Source organism: Trichechus manatus, unplaced genomic scaffold (assembly GCF_000243295.1).
Source record: "Trichechus manatus latirostris isolate Lorelei unplaced genomic scaffold, TriManLat1.0 scaffold00098, whole genome shotgun sequence".
NCBI classification, from domain to species: Eukaryota; Metazoa; Chordata; class Mammalia; order Sirenia; family Trichechidae; genus Trichechus; species Trichechus manatus.
The window spans coordinates 1858844-1880400 of NW_004444034.1; the positions used below are offsets into that span (position 1 = coordinate 1858844).

General features: G+C 38.9%; 1 protein-coding gene across 1 annotated transcript in view; it reads right to left on the minus strand.

Moving 5' to 3' along the window:
• Window positions 1-21557, minus strand: part of TPD52L1 (TPD52 like 1) — a 106123-nt gene that overhangs the window by 21028 nt on the left and 63538 nt on the right. The window contains exon 4 of the mRNA XM_004382751.1: window positions 10335-10483. Within this exon, the coding sequence (XP_004382808.1) occupies window positions 10335-10483 (149 nt within the window). The remainder of the gene's footprint in view (window positions 1-10334; window positions 10484-21557) is intronic.

A 21557-nucleotide genomic window follows, 5' to 3' on the forward strand; every position in this document is an offset into this window, starting at 1 on the left:
ACCCACTTTGAAGAAACAAAAAGACCTCAACGTGTACCCTTTGGAAGACTATAAAAGCCACCTTTCCTTATCCAAGCAGGGGTCTGAGGATCCTGGAGCCTTAGCCAAATGAGTGCCAGAAGGATGCAGTGGGGCTCTGGGAGTGGGCACAGGGATAGAAAAGGGAATCAGAGGAGACTGAGGAAGGAAGGTCTATTGGGCATCCACTCAGCACTGACTCTGTGTGGTCTGAAAGATGGCTCAAGGGAAAAGTAAAGGAAAATTCTGCTTCCTGTTGTGGCCTTTGCATGAAGCTGGGACTGTCTACTAGTTAGAGAATGTCCTTTCTTGTGATTGCATGTTCTTCAGACACTGTGTGTCTAATCTTGGCATTAGACCCACTATTGATTTTCTTATAACTGTTCCATGTAGTTTAACTTTACCTGTTTGAGAATGCTTTGAATTGTACACATTCTTTTTGGGATAAGAGGTAAATTTTGAACACCTTTCTTTATGTGTCATATTCTGAATTTGATGGCTTAATTTAAAAATAGCTAGCTACATAGAAGTACATACAGTAACCATGCAATATGTTTTCACTACATTGTGTTTCAAAGGCACTTCTAGCGCAAAATGGGAGGTGGGTGTACATAAGGATCTGACTACTTCAGTGTGACATGAGTGACGTTTATGTCTGCACCATGAATCACACAACTATTTTTGTGTGAAATTTCAGAGTTAAAATTCAGCCATATAGGTAGTTCAGTGCTGTTTTAAATAGAGATTATAGGACTGTTAGCTCCTTATTTCTGAGAGTTTCTATAATGTTAAATCTGGAAGGCACCAGAGCCCAATCCTTTCAGATTCCAGATGATGAAACCGAGACCCAGAAGGGGTCTGTGACTCTTCAGTGATAGAGCAAGGCCTAGGACACAGACCAGAATGCCTGCCTTCCATCAGAATGTCTGGTTGCCTTGAAGATGATAGATATTTGTGGGTGAGTTAGGTCAGCTTTGTATAGCTCCAGTGTTTATGGAGATAAAGAATAATCCTGTATTTCAAGAATTAGCACTTTTTTTTTTCACATTTTGTACCTCTTCCCGAGGCTAATCACCACATTTCAGGAAAACAATTAGTAGCCATTTTATATACATTACTTAGAGACCAATCACTGAGGGAAAAAGATTTCAAGGCGGCAGGCAATTAGAGACGTTTACATGTAGGGAAGTGATTTCTAAGAACGAGGGACCCTATCAGAAATAGACCACTGGGCTCAGAGCACGTATAAAACTCCAAGGGGTACCACTCACACCATAGTCTGAGGTAAGGGCTCCTCTGGAGTTACGTATTGACCAGACCCTGTAACCTTATGCTGCGTTCTGATTGGGCTTGGTCTTAAAATTGAATAAGTAATACACATCCCCATTCAGAAGCTAGGAGCCTGTGTCTTGAAAAAATTTCCTCCTATCAGGTCACTGATAACCCCTCCGAGAGTCAGTGTATTTGCATTTTATTCCCTTTACTCTGCTGTGGAATTTGTATATAGACTGTACCAATGATACTTAATTTTTTTCACCCTTATCATATAAAACTATTTTAATAGTATCTAAATAATGAAAGGAGCCCTGTTGGTACAGTGGCTAAGAGCTCAGGCTGCTAACCAAAAGGTGGCAGTTTGAATCCACCAGCTCCTCCTTGGAAACCCTATGGGGCAGTTCTACTCTGTCCTATAGGGTCACTATGAGTCAGAATTGACTCAATGGCACATAACAACGACAACAAAATAATGAAAAACAATTCAAATACCACCCTTCTGATGGACCTGACAACCTTGTAATCTAAATGGAAATGGTAATTAGCATTTTAGATTACTAGCATCTCTATTTTTAAGCCAAACATAGGTTATACCGTAGCTAACTTACATAATTGATAAAGCAGGGGACCAATACATTTTCCTTAAATAAAAGTAAAAAAAAGAAAAAAAAATAAGACCTGTTTCCATCATCTCCTTTACACAGCTCTTTTAAAACATTTTTCTACTGTGTCACAGTTAGGGTTTTCAAATCTGTCTCCATGACCAGCTGAGCTTCCTGAGGACAGGGGCTACATCTTTTTCATCACTGTATCCCCAATGTCTCAATAAACCAGTGCAAGAGCCACATGTAAGCCAGAGGAAGGAAACAGAGTCCAGTTCCATTCCCAGACTTCAGCTACAGGTGTAGAGTCAGAATTTTCTAGTGGGCAGCTTCCAACTCCGGAGGCGAGCAACTGAGGTCTTAAGGTGAGTGAAGCTGATTAAAAGTATGAAGGTGAGCCCTTGTGAACTCTAAAGCAATTACTCCTAACAACAGCTCTCTAGGGACATTGCCCTTCCCCAAAAGCCTCGAGTCTTATCTAATCCTAAACCTTGCTTTGGCAAAGGTTTAACCATGATAGCAACAGCAGCTAACATTTATCGAGTACTTTATATGTACTGTCGAGTCCCTGGGTGGTGCACAGAGTTAAGACGCTAGGCTGCTAAACAAAAGGTTGGAGGTTTGAGTCTACCCAGAGGCACCTCAGAAGAAAGGCCTGGTGATTTACTTCACAAAAAATCAGCCATTGAAAACCCTGGGATGGGGCACAGTTCTCCTCTAATACACATTAAATATTTATTAGCTCATTTAAGACTGCTTACTAGGAGATTTTGTTTTGTTTTGTTTTGTTTTGAGTACAAGTAGGCTTCCAATTTTTCACTGAATATCAACAAGAAAATAGGTTTTACTTTCCAGATTCCGTTTTGTTGGAATGGACAGCATTTGGCTGCTGAGCATGTTAGTTGTTTGGCCATCCGACTGAAAGGAAAGCTTTTCAGTAGTGTCAGGTAAGGATCTCTGCAAGCCAAACTAGTCATTCCATGAACCTGTCATGCAGATTCCTTTTGTCATGTCTTACTAATTTGAAAGTCAGTGTTAATAATCCAAAGGTGAAAGCGTGTTATCTTCTAAAATGTTTTGACTCAAAGCATTTTCCTACACACAAATAGAAGACAAAGTTTAAAATTCAGCAGTCTTTTTATAAGAAGATATTTCACAGCATGAAGATATTTTCTATTATGAAATTTTTTAAAGGATCATTACTTTAATGGTTGCACATGTAGCATTTCACCAAAGATACAAAAAACATTTAGAATTATTTTCTTCCAAAGACACACTAAACATGTTATCAAAATATAAATTTACCACTTGGATTTAGAAAAAGAGAATCTACTTCCTGCCTTGTGTAATAAGATGAAAGCCTAAAGGTAAGAAGAATGAACAGTTCGGTGAGAGACGGGGTGTGTGTGAATTTTTAAATTAGGCCTTTAATCTTCCCTGCCACTTCTAAACTCAGCCATGCCTCAACAGGCTCCTCATAAAAAGAAACAATAATCATTTCTGACCATAATGGTCTGGAAGTCTGACAAGCACAACATCAAAGAGTAAATGCATTTTGTAATGTTGAATGTTAGGGTTCTACTCCTCTCTATATAGGAGGACCACCACCCATCTCTCAGTTTGTTGTACTGTGGTGGCTTATGTGTTGCTATGATGCTGAAAGCTATGCCACAGGTATTTCACATACCAGCAGGGTTACTCATGGTGGACAAATTTCAGTGGAGCTTCCAGACTAAGACTGGAAGAAAGGCCTGGTGATATACTTCTGAAAATTAGCCAGTGAACAGCCTATGGATCACAAAATATTGTTTGAGACTTCAACTCGCTTACTTTGGACTTGTCATCAGGACTGATGGTTGAAGAAAGACATCATGTCTGGTAAAGTGGAGGGCCAGTGAAGGTGAGGGAAGCCCTCAGTGAGATGGAAGGGCGCAATAGCCGCAACAATGGACTTAAACACACAAGCAGTCATGAAGATAGCACAGGACTGGGCAACAATTCACTCAGTTATACGCGGGGTCGCCATGAGTCAGAGCTGACTCGGTGGCAACTAACAATAACAACAATATAAGATGAAGTTATTAAGTTTTCCAAAAAGATGGACTAGTTTAAATTCCCTTCCAAAACCTTCTCCCTTCTGTAGACCTACCATTTGGTCTATGGCACATTCAGACGGGTTTATTAGTGAGGGAATTTCATGGGTTATCAAAGGCAGAACGCTTATTAAATGAAGCATATCGGTTTGACTAGCCTACCACAAAGTTGCATTCTCTAATTCTTATTTTTTCTGTCTACAGAAGGGATTCAATTTGTCCTCCAGTGGCCTTCCCACCTCTTCACCACACAACTACCCACCTCCTTGTGCTTTGTTGAAGTCTAAAGACAACATAAAAAGGCAGCAGAAAACCAAAAAAAAAAAAAAAAACAAGGGGGTGGGGGCAGAAGGGATTTTTTTGTGTGTTTTTAGATTTTTTTCAAATTTAGGCAGTTAAAACAACTAACTATGACAAGAACAAGAACAAGAACAATAAACCATGGACACAGGTCATCTCTTGACCTACACTATGGTTGTTCCTAGAATTTGCCTATCTAGAAAATAATTTCAGTCTGCTGTGTAATTATTCCTACCCATTGGGCCCTACTCCAATTTGAATCCTTCCACAGAGTAAAATATGCCAAGATCTTTCATTAACATACCATAGATTTTCTTTTCATTTATAAATCAAACAAAATAGGTTGTGATTGCTTAATAAATATGTAAAGTCTTGTCTCTGGGAATCACACACAATCTTCTGACAGCTAAAATTCTTTTTAGTGCTTTGAAATCTAATTCCGCCCAGCTCACTAACCCCAGCTCATCATTCCCTCACATCAAATTTTTCTTCATGTAAGTTGTAGATTTTGTCCTGGAATGGATAACATGAGCACTAATAGAACAGTGACTTAACTCAGGGGGAAACAGATTCTGTTAACCTTCTGGGGCTCTGAGATAGCTTTCTCACTCAATCACCTCTTCTCCCCAACATGTGACTAAGGCTCTCCCCCATCCCTCAGCAAGCAAGAAAAGAGAGTTGAAGGAAAATCTTCACTGAAATTATATTATTAATAGATTTCTATCCCCCCATCCTTAAGAAAGGGATCGATTCTTCCCTACAAAGGAAAATTCAGTTCCTTCCTAAATGTTAGTAAGTCCAAGATAATCTATATTTAAATATTCTCCAAGGAAATCTTATCTAGTCCTAAGGCTTGCAATAACATCTATGTGCAAGTGACTCCCAAATGTCCACCTCTGGCCTTGACTTTTCCTCAGAGTTGCCTTCTCAGTATATCAATTTGGCTATCAGGCATTTCAGACTTCACAAAGCCAAAGCAGAATTCTCCCCTCTGGACATGTTCTTGTTGCTCTTTCCCAGAACAGTGAACAATTACTGCATGCCTATACCTGTCCTGCATGTTTTACAAATATTAGCTCATTGAATCTTCACTACCTATGAAGTAGGTACTAATATGATCCTCATTTAACGAATGCAGTGAGGCCTAGATTTCAACCCAAGCAAATGGACGATGCCATAGCTCAGAAAATCAACCACAATGCTGCACTGTCATCACAACAACAGTCCCAATACCCATCCAGGAGCCATGTATGACTGACTCAAAGACCTACGAGCCACACTTCATCTCTATTTTGCTCACACACACCGCCCCCCACCCACCTCCAAGCTAATGAGAAGTCCTGTTGGCCTGACCTCCAAATCCTATCCACAACTCTCGCTCTCCATCTTAGCACCTACATCACCCACCCAGACTACTGCAATAACTTTGTAAGTAATTGTCTGGTTTCCACTCATGACCCTCCCTCCACTATCTGTATTACATGAAGCAACCTGAGTGACCTTTTTAAAAGGTGAATCAGAACAGGTCACTCCCTGCTTCAAATTCTCCAAAGCATCCAAAGTCCTTGGAATAAAGCCCCACTCCTCTCCATGACTTGGGAGACCCAGAGACTTTAACCTCACCTCATCTCACTACATTCCAGACAAAAGTGTTTTCTTTTGGCTCTTTAAACCTGCAAAGCTAGTTCTTGCCTTAGGGCCTTTGCAGCAACTTTTCCCTTGGTCAGAAAGCTCTCCCCTGATCTTCACAAGACTGGCTCTTTCTTGTCAGTCAGGGCTCAGTTCAAAGTAACCGCCTAGAACAGGATTTCCCTGACTACCCAATCAAAGTAGCTTCTACCCCCTCCTCCCAGTCACTCTAACACATCACCCTATACTATTTTCATCAAAGCACTTCCTGATATTTCCTCATTCTTTTATTTTGTTACTTGTTTCTTGTTCTCTTCTCTTTTTGACTTTCCAGGAAGAGTAGGAATATTGTCCATCTTGTGGATTCCTATATCCTGGGGATTTAGACTAACCTCTGGGCAAAAATGCTAAAAGTAGACACTCATTAGGATTTGTTGAGTGAATAACTGTCACTACCCTTTAACAGGTTGAAGTGACAGATTAAAGTGGAGAAAGAATAACCCTATTAATATATGCCACATGGCCCTGTGTGACATGTCCCTGGCCACTTCTCCCTGCCATCACCACAACACTGATTTACTTCTCTCCTGCTTTGGGCCTTCCTCACACAGGCTGTGCCTCCCCTGGAGGCTCCTCCCACCACTCGGCCTGACTAACTCTGGCTCATCCTTCAGAGCTCTGCTTAAACATCATTTACCTATGGAAACCTGCCTGGAGATCCCAAGCAAGGTTTGATCTGCTGCTTTGCATTCCCACAATACCCTGTATTTTTCTGCACATCACTTTTCACACTTATCATTTAACTGGCTATTTATAATAACTTGTAAACAAATGCAGTGTGATTAATTACCTTTGTGTGTGGTCTTTCTAGCCATGTGTCTTGGTTATCTAGTGCTGCTATAACAGAAATACCACAAGTGGGTGGCTTTAACAAAGAGAAATTTATTTTCTCACAGTCTAGTAGGCCAGAAGTCCAAATTCAGGGCATCAGCTCCAGGGGAAGGCTTTCTCTCTCTGTCGGCTCTGGAGGAAGGTCCTTCTTGTCAATCTTCCCCTGGACCAGGAGCTTCTCCGTGCAGGAACCCCAGGTCCAAAGGATGCGCTCTGCTCCTGGTGCTTCTTTCTTGGTGGTATGAGGTGCCCCCTCTCTGCTTGCTTCCCTTTCCTTTTTATTAAATTCCCTTTACATCGGATCAGGGATATAACCTGGTTAAGGGTGGTGTTACTCTCTCACTCTAATCTTCTTTAACATAAAATTACAATCACAAAATGGAGGACAACCACACAATACTGGGAATCAAGGCCTAACCAAATTGACACATATTTCTGGGAGACCCAATTCAATCCATGACACCATGGTCTTATAAATTCCACCCAGGTGATTGTGTGATAGGTAATTGTGGCCTGCCAAGGGGATTGGTCAGTTTTGCCTTAAAAGAGCCAATTCCAGAGTAGACAGGAGGAGCCCACCACCACCAAGGAAGAAGAGACCTAGCAGCAGAGACCCGGCTGCAGGAGATGGTGTGGGGGACTTCCTGGCCCACGGAGAGAGAAAGCTGAGTGTCTTTGGCCAGAGACTGAGGGCAAGGGAGAGGCTATCCTGGTGGAAGAACAGTATCCTGCGCGTTCTTGAGCCTTAATTGTAACTGGTACTCCCCTGATAATCCCCATAATCGTGAGTATGGTCTGTGAGTTCTGTGTGGCCATTGCAATGAATTGTCGAACCCAGCAGAGAGTTAGAGAGTGCTGTGCAAGGGTTGGCTGGTGTCAGAATTAGTGAAGATGACAGAGAGAGGAGGCTTGTCTGGCTTCCACCTCAGGGGAGTCAGCCTTCCGCTGTTGATCTTGGTTCTCCTTCCCCCTTGTGGGGTTGGAGAAGGCCAGACACTGCCCTCAAGCTGTTTTTACAACAAACAAACAAAAAACTCCTTTGTCTTCCTGACTAGACTGTAAGTTCCATAACCACAGAGGATGAATCTGTCCTATTCATCCAACAAGAAACATGACACTAAGTTGACTGGTTATATGACTAATTTGTTTTTCAAACATGGGAAAAACACAAACTACATATTCTCCTCATGCAGAGGCTAACAGAGGCGCAGTGAGTGGAGGAGGCAAAAGGAGGCACTTCAAGGGGGCGCCAGAAAAGGAACAGAATGACATTTCAAGGTGTCACAAATATGAAAGGTGCCTGACTGAGGTGCCAGACAAGAGGGGGTAAGGCATTTCTGCTGATGCATGGCCACTATCAATGTCTATTCATCTTTAAATGGAGGAGTGGGTGGAATTTAGAGATTGCCTCTGGGCCCTCCAATTGAGGGGGAGGGGGACACAATTTAGAGATTGCCTCTGGGCACTAGTTACCCTTGCTATGCCCCTGGAGATAAAAGCCTTCCTAGAATTTGCCTGCTCTAATTCCATGACCCAGGAAGAGGACGAACCTCTCCCCTTTCTGCCCACCTCCCATCCCACCCCCATCAGACCTAGGGAAAAACATGACAGTTATCCTGGACATACCCTCTGCCCAGATATTCCCTGCCCCTCCTCCACTCCCAACCAGAATTGCTGGAATTTTCCTGCCCTGCATTTCGTTAGCTTATCCCTGAAGTGTGATTAGGGAGGCCAAGCAGAAAGATCCTTCCTGCTTGTCAGACTCCAGAAACCAAAACTCAAACCAAACCCGTTGCCATGGAGTTAATTCCGACTCATAGCAACCCTATAGGACAGAGTTTCCAAGGAGCAGCTGGTAGATTCAAATTGCCAACCTTCTGGTTAGCAGCCAAGCTCTTAACCACTGTGCCATCAGGGCTCTGAAGGAAGTTCAGATCTGGATTAAATACAGATTCAACTTGACTCAGGGAATTGGAGATTGTTTAAGCTCACACTTTCAGGCCCATTAATTGTTATAGGCCACCAAAATGCAAAGACTGAGACAAGAACTTACTGCCAGATAAGCTCATTTAATTTAGTGCTCATTTAATATAGCATTCTTTTCAGGGTTTTGTTCATATGGTACTGCAATATATATTTTAAAGCAATGCATATCAATGTGTGGTTTCTTCTTCCTTAATTGTCACCAGCTGGGGAAGGTTGGTTAGCCTCTAGAGATAAACTGATGGGCTGCCTGGCTCTATTCTGCCCTGCTCTAGGCTGTGCCCTAAACTGTCTGGATGCGTCCTTGGGGTGCATAAGCAGAGAAATCTACAGAACTCTTGGCCCACTTTACAGCAGACAAAGACATTCTCCTTTCATGTAAAAACCAAGGGAGCCACACTGAGGAGATTTCAGTCTCCTTTTTAGATCCAATTCCTTGTACAGAGGACACCTTCACATAGAAGCTAAAGGTCTTAGACCTTATTTCTCAGGAACCAGTGAGCAAATATGGCCCTAGCAAAAATGAAATAATTGCTGTGGATCATTGGCACCTCTTCCTACTATGAGGCCTCTCTAAGTCCAGGGGAAAAGCACCAGCAAAGAAAAAAAATTGATTCACACTTAGGTATTAGGAATGCAATATCTTTACCTTCCAGTGGGTGTTACCAGGGAAGAAAGGGCATAACTCAAAGAAGTTTTCTGATGGTGGAATTTGGAGCTTGAGCTAGGACTAGGGATAGGAAGCCTCTATGATTTCACCAACAGCCCCACTCTCAACACACAAAAAGAAGAAATCACATCATAAGGGATCACCTTCTTTCCTTTGGTACAAGACCACCTGGCAAGCAAAATATTTTAAATCACCAGAAAAGTATGGCAAAAGTTAAATATTTCACATAATTTAAAAAGTAATCCAATAAAAGTATGCTTGCAGCAAAACCAAAGCTATTTTGTTCCTTGCCTAATGCAAGACAAAAATATAATAGCAAAGCCAAAAACATTTCTGTTGGCCTAAATCTGGCTCTAAATATTTCGTAGAATATTTGGGTATGAGACACACATCCTGAAAATATGAGAGGTACAATTTTTCTTTTTCAATAATTGCCAACAAGGCTATATTAAAATTGTTGACCACTTATGACAGAAATTCAAAATATGTAGTGAGTGTCACGTATTCAGAGGAGAAAACATCCAACTCATTTATAGTTTTTATAAGAAGAAATTAAGAAAAATACATATTTAACAAATATTTAAACATATACGGTAAAGATTTAAAAAAAAGAAACCACAAAACCCTGGGAAATTGGTCTGAGTGAAAATAGAGTTTTAGTGGTCAAAGTTTTATTTCATGAAGCTGCTTTATAAATCTGCTTCACAGGCAACATATTTAATGATTACACATATTTCTTTATACTGCTTCTACAGAAAATATTTTTCCTAGGTATGAGCACCAAATCAGCCATGTAAGGGGGTGGAGGGTTGGAGAGTGGCAATACAGCAAGCTAAGAAAATTTTTTAAAAATTCTGTTCATATTATACTTACGCAGTAGTAGTTTGCATGTCATGCCAGCTTTTACTGAAGTTCTGTTTTAATTCATTCATTAGGTTCATGCCGAGTTTTTGTTTTATCTCAACCAGATGCCTTTCTTTCGCTGATAAGACTTGTCGTAAAGTTGTAATTTCGTCTTCTAGCTACAGGTAGAGAGAAATGGCGGGAGAAAATGTCAGACCAGCTGAAAAGTGCAAAAGCTCTTGGGGCTGCAAAACAGCAAACTGCAACCTCTCATTTAAACAGTTCCCTGCTTGGCTATACCAAACAGAGAGATATAGTCTACTCTAATACTTAGAAATAGACTTATTGCCTCTAGTATTATAAGAATAATCAGTGTTCCTGCAGAAAATTCAGATTGCACAGAGAAATATAAAGAAGAAAATAAAAATCACTTATTATCTACCAGGAAATAGCCAACACTTATTTCTTGGTTTCTAACCTTACAAAAGTTTTTCTAAAAGTTGACATAGATATAATTTTTAAACAAAAATTGGTTTTGTACTACACATCTTATTTTATAAACAACTTCTTCTCAATTATCAATATGTCCTAGGGATCTTCCCATCCCAATAAAAATAGTTACACATTCATTTAATGCCCAACCTGTATGCCCTTATGATTATATGGATATAGAATAATTTAGCAGTTAGTTATCAATTGACAGTACTTAGATTTTTCTTATCTATTATGAAAAACAATGCAGTGAATATTCAGATTTGTATGCTTGGAAATGGTCTGATTACCCCCTGACACAATCTAGAAGTGGAAGGGCACACATTTTTTTAAGGTTTTAGAGCACACTGTCAAAATCCTTTACAGAAAATATGCAGCAAAATTTATGGCCCCACAACCATGTGTGAAAATTCACCACACCCTCAATATCAATGGGAGTTGCAGTTATCATTCTTTGCTCATTTGATAGGTAAATATTGTAAATTACTTTTCATTTGACTAACTTTTTTTTATCATTCATGAGAATAAACAACTTTTCACAGGTTTAATTTTACATTGAATTTCTTTTTATAAAATTTATTTGGTTGTTGTTGTTGAGACTATATGCAGCAGAACATACACCAGTTCAAAAATTTCTACATGTACAATTCAGTAACATTGACTACATTCTTCAAGTTGTGCAACCATTCTCACCCTCCTTTTCTGAATTATTCCTCCCCCATTAACATAAATTCACTGCCCCCTAAGTTTCCTATACAATCTTTCAAGTTGCTATTGTCAATTTGATCCCATATAAATAGATCTTAAAAGAGCAGAATGCTCAAGGCAGACATTCTTTACTAGTTAAGCTACACTACTGTTTGTTTTTAGGAGGACTTCAGGGGATATTTTTGGTTTAAGATTTAAAGATTATATCAGGGCAATAGTTTCAGAGGTTTATCCAGCTTCCATGCTACAGAAAGTCTAGAGTCCATGAGAATTTAAAATCTGTTCTGTATTTTCCCCCTTTTGATCCAGATTCTTCTATAGAATCTTTGATCAAAATTTTCAGCAATGGTAGTGGAGCATCATCCAGTTCTTCTGGTATCATGGCAAAGGAGGCAGTTATTCATGGTTTTGATTTTCTTTTTAATTGCTTATTAATCACTCTTGACCATGCTCTTGGATATATGAGTCTTTTTTTTTAGAAATATATACTAATGATATTAGTTCTTTGTCACTGAAGCTGCAAGTATTTTCCCCAGTTTGTGATATGGTATATATTTCGACGTAGAACCGTTAAATATTTTAGAGTATAATTTACAAATTTTTTCATTAATTGATTCTTTGGCCTTTGGGTTATACTTAGAACTTACACTCAATTATCAACAACCTTTAAACACAGAAGTTTGACAACATCTTCTGGAAGCCTATCATATTTTTATATCAGTTCAACAAACATACATTGAATGATTACTATGTGCAAGATAGAATAATGTGCTAGAGTTTCATATACAAAAACAAATGTGACATCATCTTTTCCTCTAGAAGTACATTTTCTACTGAAGAAAGCATATGAGGTTCACATACTTATAATACACTGCTCAGTGTGATCAGTGCCATGGTGCAGTTAATAACAGTCAACATTTATCAAGAGCTCACTGTGTGCCAGGCCCTCTCCTAAGTGTTTTATAAGACATTGTTCATCTTCAGAGAGGCTCCTTGAGGCAGGTACTTCTGTTATACCCAGTTTGGAGGTCAGGACACCAAGACACAGACAGGTTAAGTAATTTTTTCCAAGGTCACAGCCAGCAAGTGGAAAGCTGAGATTTGAACCCAGAAAGCCTGGTTCCAGAGCCTGCCCTCTTGACCATTATATGATCTACCGCTGCTGGTCAGCCTTAGGCACTTAAGGAAGGAAGTCATTTCATTTCAAGAATCAGGGCACCCCTTACAGCTTATGGGGTATCAGAACAGAGCTTAACGGAATGGGTAAGAAGCAGAAAAGAGGGAAGAGAGGGGGAACAGCATTAATAAAGGGTGGGAAAAAAGGTGGGAAAGGAGAGGGCATGCTCAGGGTACATCTGGTATACGTGGAGTGAACAGTAATTTGAGGTAGGCCCCAACCTCCATGCCTGGAGTGAGGGGTATGGAACTACACTATATGAAATACAATTGTTTCTATATCTAACTTAAGCGTTTTACTAGTATGCAGTTTATCATACCTATATTCAAAGTATTCTAATTGAATTAATAGGAGAGAAAAAAAAAAGACTGAGTAAGAAAAAGAACAAAGAAAAACCTAATAGTTCACATAAACACAGGTCCTAAATGCAAGTCAAAAATCTCACTTGGTACTAATCAAACAAGGAGCAAACTTCCAATGCTGGAGAAAAATTCATGTTGCACCAACCAAGAGATGTACAATATACATAATGTAATACAGATTTTATGGTAACTAAAGAGATTTTCAAAGGTAATTTCCACTACATATGATTTTCAACTGAGATTCTGATTTTGGAATTTAACTTCCTGAAATATGTTACTTCCTTGTATAATATAAGCATAACTCTTTTTAAAATATGTATATATATAGTGTACATATGTGTGTATCGTGTATATATATGTATATACATGATACATACTTATACATATATATGTAATAAAACCCACACATTTTTATCTTTGTTTCCTAACATGGTAGACAAGAGTCCCCTTCATCTGGCAGAAGGTACTATATCAGGATGAGAAATTACAACACACAAGTCCGTAAATAGAATGCTGCCTTGTCTTGTGGAGTCATTTCAAGGATCCTCTTCATAGGTCAAGTTCACAGATAATGAATAGCACCCATTGCTGATGCTATGGTCCAAAAAACATTAGTACTCAAAATCCGTTAAAAAAAATAACCAAACTCATAGCTGTGGAGTTGATTCTGACTCTTAGTGACTCTATAGGACAGAGCAGAACTGTCCCATAGGGTTTCCAAGGAGCCGCTGATAGATTTGAACTGCCAACCTTTTGGTTAGGAGCCAAGCTCTTAACCACTACACCACCAGGGATGCATTAGTATTTAAAAGATCATAAAAATTCTAACAAATACACACCCTCATTCACAGATGTGGCTGCTTGATGGAATTGCTGAGACTAGAATCTAGTTTTTTGTTTGTTTGTTTGTTTCCATTACTGGTCTAGATTATATGAGCAAAATAAACATTTTAAGAAATGAAATATCTAGAGTATCATAAGCAAATTAAGTTTATTCTCTTATACTACGATTTGAGTTATGTATTATATCAGTATCCACCAGGTGCTCCTTGGAAACCCTATGGGGCAGTTCTATTCTGTCCTATAGGGTCGCTATGAGTCAGACTTGACTCAACAGCAACGGGTTTGGTTTTTCTGTTTTTTTCCTTTTTCTTTTTTTTTAAAAAAAAACTGGGGGATAACAAAAACTACAGAGAGAACTGTTGAAGATTTGTTGGCAGAAAACTTCCCTGATATCGTGAAAGATGAGACGATATCTATCCAAGGAGCTCATCGGACCCCACACAAGGTAGATCCCAAAAGAAAGTCACCAAGACATATTTTACTCAAACTTGCCAAAACCAAAGATAAAGACAGAATTTTAAGAGCAGCTAGGGATAAACGAGAAGTCGTCTACACACAAGAGTCAATAAGACTAAGCTCTGACTACTCAGCAGAAACTGTGCAGGCAAGAAGGCAATGGGATGACATATATAAAGCCTTGACGGAAAAAAATTGCCAGTCAAGAATTATATATCCAGCAAAACTGTCTCTCAAATATGATGGCGAAATTAGGGCATTTTCAGATAAACAGAAGTTTAGGGAATTTGTAAAAACCAAACCAAAATTACAAGAAATACAAAGGGCGTCTTCTGGTTAAAAAACCAAGAACATCATATAACAACCCAAGGCTAGAACACAGGAGAGAATAACCAGATATCAACCCAGATAGGAAAGTCACAAAAATAAATCAAAGCTAAAACACTGAAAATAGGGAAACGGAGACATCAATAAGTAAAAGATGACAACATTAAAACAAAAAAGAGGGATGAAATAATTAGTCATAGATCTTTCATATGGAGAGGAAGTCAAGGCGATATAAAGAAATGAAAGATTAGTTTAAACTTAGAAAACTAGAGGTACATATTAAGGTAACCACAAAGGAAACTAACAATCCTACACATCAAAATGAAAAACAAGAAAAATATAAAGACTCAGTAAATACAAAATCAACAACAATGAAAAGAAATACATAAAGAAAAATGACTCAGCACAGAAAATTAAGGGGAACAAAGAAACTGTCAACAACACACAAAACAAGACATCAAATGACAGCACTAAACTCATACCTATCAATAATTACACTGAATATAAATGTACTAAATGCACCAATAAAGAGACAGACAGTGGCAAAATGAATAAAGAAACACGATCCGTCTATATGTGGCCTACAAGAGACACACCTTAGACTTAAAGACACAAACAAACTAAAACACAAAGGATGGAAAAAAAAATATCAAGCAAACAACACTCAAAAAAAGAGCAGGAGTGGCAATATTAATCTCTGACAAAACACACTTTAAAGCAAAATCCACCACAAAGGATAAGGAAGGATACTATACAACGATTAAAGGGTCAATACACCAGGAGGACATAACCATAATAAATATTTACGCACGCAATGACAGGGCTCCAAAATACATAAAACAAACTCTAACAACATTGAAAAGAGAAATAGACAGCCCTGCAATAATAGTAGGAGACGTCACCACATCACTTTTGGTGAAGGACAGAACAACCAGAAAGAAGCTCAATAAAGACATGGAAGATCTAAATGCCACAATCAAACAACTTGATCACATAGACATATACCGAACACTCCACCCAACAGCAGCCCAGTATACTTTCTTTTCCAATGCACATGGAACATTCTCCAGAATAGATCACATATTAGGCCACAAAGCAAGCCTTAACAGAGTCTACAGCATCGAAATATTACAAAGCATCCCTTCTGACTATAAAGCCATAAAAGTAGAAATCAATAACAGAAAAAGCAATGAAAAAAAATCAAATACATTGAAACTGAACAACACTTTGCTCAAAAACTACTGGGTTACAGAAGAAATTAAGGATGAATAAAGAAATTCACAGAATCAAATGAGAATGAAAACACTTTCTACCAGAAACTTTGGGACACAGCAAAAGCAGTGCTCAGAGGTCAGTTTATAGCAATAAATGCACACATCCAAAAAGAAGAAAGGGCAAAAATCAAAACATTCACCCTACAACTCAAACAAATAGAGAGCAGCAAAAGAAGCCCTTGGGCACCAGAAGAAAGCAAATAATAAAAATTAGAGCAGAATTAAATGAAATAGAGAACAGAAAAGCAATTGAAAGAGTTAACAAGGGCAGAAGCTGGTTTTTTGAAAAGATCAACAAAATCGATAGACTGTTGGTCAAACTGACAAAAGAAAAATAGGAGGGGAAGCAAATAAACCGAATAAGAAATGAGATGGGTAATATCACAACAGACTCAACTGAAATGAAAAGAATCATAATAGAATACTATGAAAAACTATACTTTAACAAATTTGAAAACCTAGAGGAAATGGACAAATTTCTAGAAACTCATTACCTACCTAAACTAACACAAACAGAGGCAGAACAGCTAAATAAACCTATAACAAAAGAAGAGACTGAAAAGGTAATTTAAAGACTCCCAACAAAAAAAACCCTGGCCCTGATGGCTTCACTGGAAAATTCTCCCAAACTTTCAGAGAAGAGTTAACACCACTACTACTAAGGTATTTCAGATCATAGAAAAGGATGGAATACTCCAAAACTCATTCAATGAAGCCAGCATAACCCTGATACCAAAACCAGGTAAAGACACCACAAAAAAAGAAAATTACAGACCAATATCCCTCATGAACATAGATGCAAAAATCCTCAATAAAATTCTAGCCAATAGAATTCAACAATATATCAAAAAATAATTCACCATGACAAAGTGGGATTCATAACAGGTATGCAGGGATGGTTCAACATTAGAAGAACAATCAATATAATCCATCACATTAATAAAACTAAAGACAAGAACCACAAGATCTTATCAATTGATGCAGAAAAGGCATTTGACAAAGTCCAACACCCATTCATGATAAAAACTCTCAACAAAATACGAATAGAAAGGAAATTCCTCAACATAATTAAGGGCATTTATACAAAGCCAACAGCCAACATCATCCTAAATGGAGAGACTTTGAAAGCATTCCCCTTGAGAACGGAAACCAGACAAGGATGCCCTCTATCACCACTCTTATTCAACATTGTGCTGGAGGTCCTAGCCACAGCAATTAGCCTAGAAAAAGAAATAAAAGGCATCTAAATGAGTAAAGAAGAAGTAAAAGTATCCCTATTTGCAGATGATATGATCTTACACACAGAAAACCCCAAAGAATCGACAAGAAAACTACTGGAACTAATAGACGATTTCAGCAAAGTATCAGGATACAAGATAAACATACAAAAATCAGTTGGCTTCCTCTACACCAACAAAGAGAACTTCAAACAGGAAATCACCAAATCAATACCATTTACAACAGCCCCCAAGAAGATAAAATGCTTAGGAATAAATCTAACCAGAGACGTAAAAGACCTATACAAAAAAAAACCCTACAAGACGGTACTGCAAAAAACCAAAAGAGACCTACATAAGTGGAAAAACATACCCTACTCATGGATAGGTAGACTCAACATTGTGAAAATGTCAATTCTACCCAAAGCAATCTACACATACAATGAAATCCCAATCCAAATTCCAATGGCATTTTTTAATAAGATGGAGAAACAAATCACCAACTTCATATGGAAAGGGAAGAGGCCCCGGGTAAGTAAAGCATTATTCAAGAAGAAGAACATTGTGGGAGGCCTCACACTACCTGATTTTAGAACTTACTATACTGCCACAGTAGTCAAAACAGGCTGGTACTGGTACAACAACAGATACATAGGCCAATGGAACAGAATTAAAAATGCCAGACATAAATTCATCCACCTATGAGCAGCTGATATTTGACAAAGGCCCAAAATCCATTAAATGGGGAAAAGATAGTCTCTTTAACAAACGGTGCTGGCATAACTGGATATCCACCTGCAAAAAACTGCAACCAGACCCATACCTCACACCATGTACAAAAACTAATTCAAAATGGATCCAAGACCTAAGACGATAAAGATCGTGGAAGAAAAAATAAGGACAATACTAGGAGCCCTAATACATGACATAAAACAGAATACCAACCATAAATAACAATGCACAAACACCAGAAGAGAAACTAGATAACCAGGAGCTCCTAAAAATCAAACACTTAACGCTCATCAAAAGACTTCACCAAAAGAGTAAAATGAAAACCTACAGACTGGGAAAAAATTTTTGGCTACGACATATCCGATCAGGATCTAATCTCTAAAATCTACAAAATACTGCAAAACCTCAACAACAAAAAGACAAATAACCCAATTAAAAAATGGGCAAAGAATATTAACAGGCATTTCACCAAAGAAGACATTCAGGTGGCTAACAGATACATGAGGAAATGCTCAGGATCATTAGCCATTAGAGAAATGTAAATCAAAACTACAATGAGATACCATCTCACCCCAACAAGGCTAGTATTAATCCAAAAAATACAAAATAATAAATGTTGGAGAGGTTGTGGAGAGACTGGAACACTTATACACTGTTGGTGAGAATATAAAATGGTACAACTACTTTGGAAATTGATTTGGTGCTTCCTTAAAAAGCTAGAAATAGAAGTACCATATGATCCAGCAATCCTACTCCTTGGAATATATGCTAGAGAAATAAGAGCCATCACACAAATAGACATATGCACAGCTATGTTCACTGAAGCACTGTTCACAATAGCAAAAAGATTGAAACAGCCTTGGTGCCCATCAACAGATGAATGGATAAACAAATTAGGGCATATTCACACAGTGGAATATTACACAACAATAAAGAACAAAGACGAATCTGCAAAACGTCTCATAACATGGCTGAATCTGGAAGGCATTATGCTGAGTGAAATTAGTCAGTCACAAAAGGACAAATATTGTATTAGACCACTATTATAAGAACTCAAGAAAAGGTTTAAACACAGAAGAAAACATTCTTTGATGGTTACGAGGGTGTGGAGGGAGGGAGAGAGGTATTGACTAACTAAATAGTAGACAAGAATTATTTTAGGTGAAGGGAAGGACAACACACACTACATGGGAAGTCAGCACAACTGAACTAAACCAAAAGCTAAGAAGTTTCCTGAATACAAACAAACACTTCAAGGGAGAGAGTAGCAGGGGTAGGGGTCTAGGAACCATGGTTTCAGGAGACATCTAGGTCTACTGGCATAACAAAGCTTATTAAGAAAATGTTCTGCCTCCCTCTTTGGTGAGTGAGTGGCATCTGGGGTCTCAAAAGTTAGCGTGCAGCCATCTAAGATGCATCAACTGGTCCCAACCCACCTGGAGCAAAGGAGAATGAAGAACACCAAAGACACAAGGAAAATAGTAGCGTAAGAGACAAAAAGGGCCACATAAACCAGAAACTGCATCATCCTGAGACCAGAAGAACTAGATGGTGCCTGGCTACCACCAATGACTGCCCCGACAGGGAACACAACAGAGAGTCCCTGATGGAGCAGGAGAAAAGTGGGGTGCAGTATTCAAATTCTAGTAAAAAGACCAGACTTAATGGTCTGACTGAGACTGGAGGAACCCCAGAAGACATGGTCCCTGGACTCTCTGGTAACCCAGAACTAAAACGATTCCCAAAGCCAACTCTTCAGACAAAGATTAGATTGGTCTATAAGACATAAAATGGTACTTGTGAAGAGCGTGCTTGTTAGTTTAAGTAGGTACATGAGACTGAATGGACAGCTCCTTTCTGGAGGTGAGATGAGGAGGCAGAAAGGGACAGTACCTGGCTGAATGGACATGGGAAATCCAGGGTGGAAAGGAGGAGTGTGCTGACACATTATAGGGAGAGAAACTAGGGTCACATAACAATGTATGTATAAATTTTTGTAAGAGAAACTAACTTGAGCTGTAAACTTTCACTTACAGCACAAAAAACAAAAAGCTACTCTTACAATTTACTAAGTGAAACTTTATTCTTAAATATGTTTATAAGCTTTCTTATACCTTAAGCTAGAAAAAATTTATTTCTTAATAAAGTTTAAAAAAACAAATATGTCAGGGAGCCCCAAGACCATCCCCAAGTTCGGTGATCTGCTAGGAGGACTCACAAGACTCAGCATATGATTGTACTCATGGATATGATTTATTACAATGAAAGGATATGAAGCAATATCAGCAAATATAAATAACTGCTGATGATATAAAATACTTCAAGTTAATTATAAATATTAATTACACACCTTCTAGCACAAATCAGTGTACTAGATCAGAGGTGATATTAGTCTCCCATTCAAGGAACTTGTAAGATACACATATTGCATGACTGCAATAATAAATTAGAGATTAAATATGTTAACAACAGATTTCTTTTTTAAAGTACAGACTTTGTCCAAGATGTAAGCCTTTTGGACACAATTGGCTAATTTTATGTCTCCCACCAAAAGCATAAGTCTTCTTATTGCTGGCACTTATCTGATAGGCCCAAAAAATACATTGACTGTGTGGGTAAATGGAGTTATAACATCACCCAAGTCTAAAGGTATCTGTACGTGAATGTTAACACAAAATAGTGCAGAGTAAGGCCTCGGGGAAGGGAGAAGAGGAGTGCTGGAGAAGGAGGGATCTGGCATAGCCAGAAGACACTAGGAGCATGTGAGGAAACCAGAGAAAAGAGTGAACTGAAGCAGAGACTAGATACTTGGCACACCCCAAAACCCTTTTTAAGTGAAGCAGTCAGAGGCTAGATGTCCTTGTACACAAAGGCCTTGCTTTGGATCATGGCCACGATGGATTGCCTGACTCAAAGGCAATGACCTAATAGGTTGGTCAGCACCCTGTGAAGTACCCTCTTTCTTGAGTGGCTAATAGACCCAGCAGAGTCTTCTCACAGCCAAAAAGAGGAATTGCTTGGACCAGGGGCTGATGAAAAATAAGTTTGTGGAGAGTTGAGACAGAGGAGTTGAACCATCTAAAAAATGTCCCAGTTCTTCATTAAGGCCAATTGTGGGACTGCTGAGTTGGATCTCTGATTAGAGCTAAACCCTAGCCCTTTCGGTAATCTGAATGCATCTGTAATCTGAAAGAACCCACTTCGTTTTGTGTGAGTGTGCATGCATTTATACATGCGTGTTCAGGTGTCTGTGTGTAAAAGGCTGGGGAAAGCAGATTTAAGAAATGAATGAGCATAAAGAAGAGGTGGCCTCAGGTGGAGGAGGAAAGAAAGAAAAACGAAGAGAAAAAAAACACCAAAGATAGCTTGCTTTGTTTTCCACTTGGCCTGGGCTGTACAGCTGTCCCCATGGGCCTCTGGAAGTCACCTGATGTGACTTTTGCAAGATGCAATAGTTCCTCATCTCTGAAGAACCCAGAAATAAGAAGCAGGAAGCATGAAAGCTAATGCATTCTGACTGAGGCAAACATGAATACCAATAACTTGAACACAGGGACAAAGATTCTAGTGATACTTTCAAAAGTCAGGCTCAAAAAGTCTTAGGAATGACACGAGTTGGAAGTTTACTGATATGGCCCATGAAACAGGAATTTCTGAAAACAATG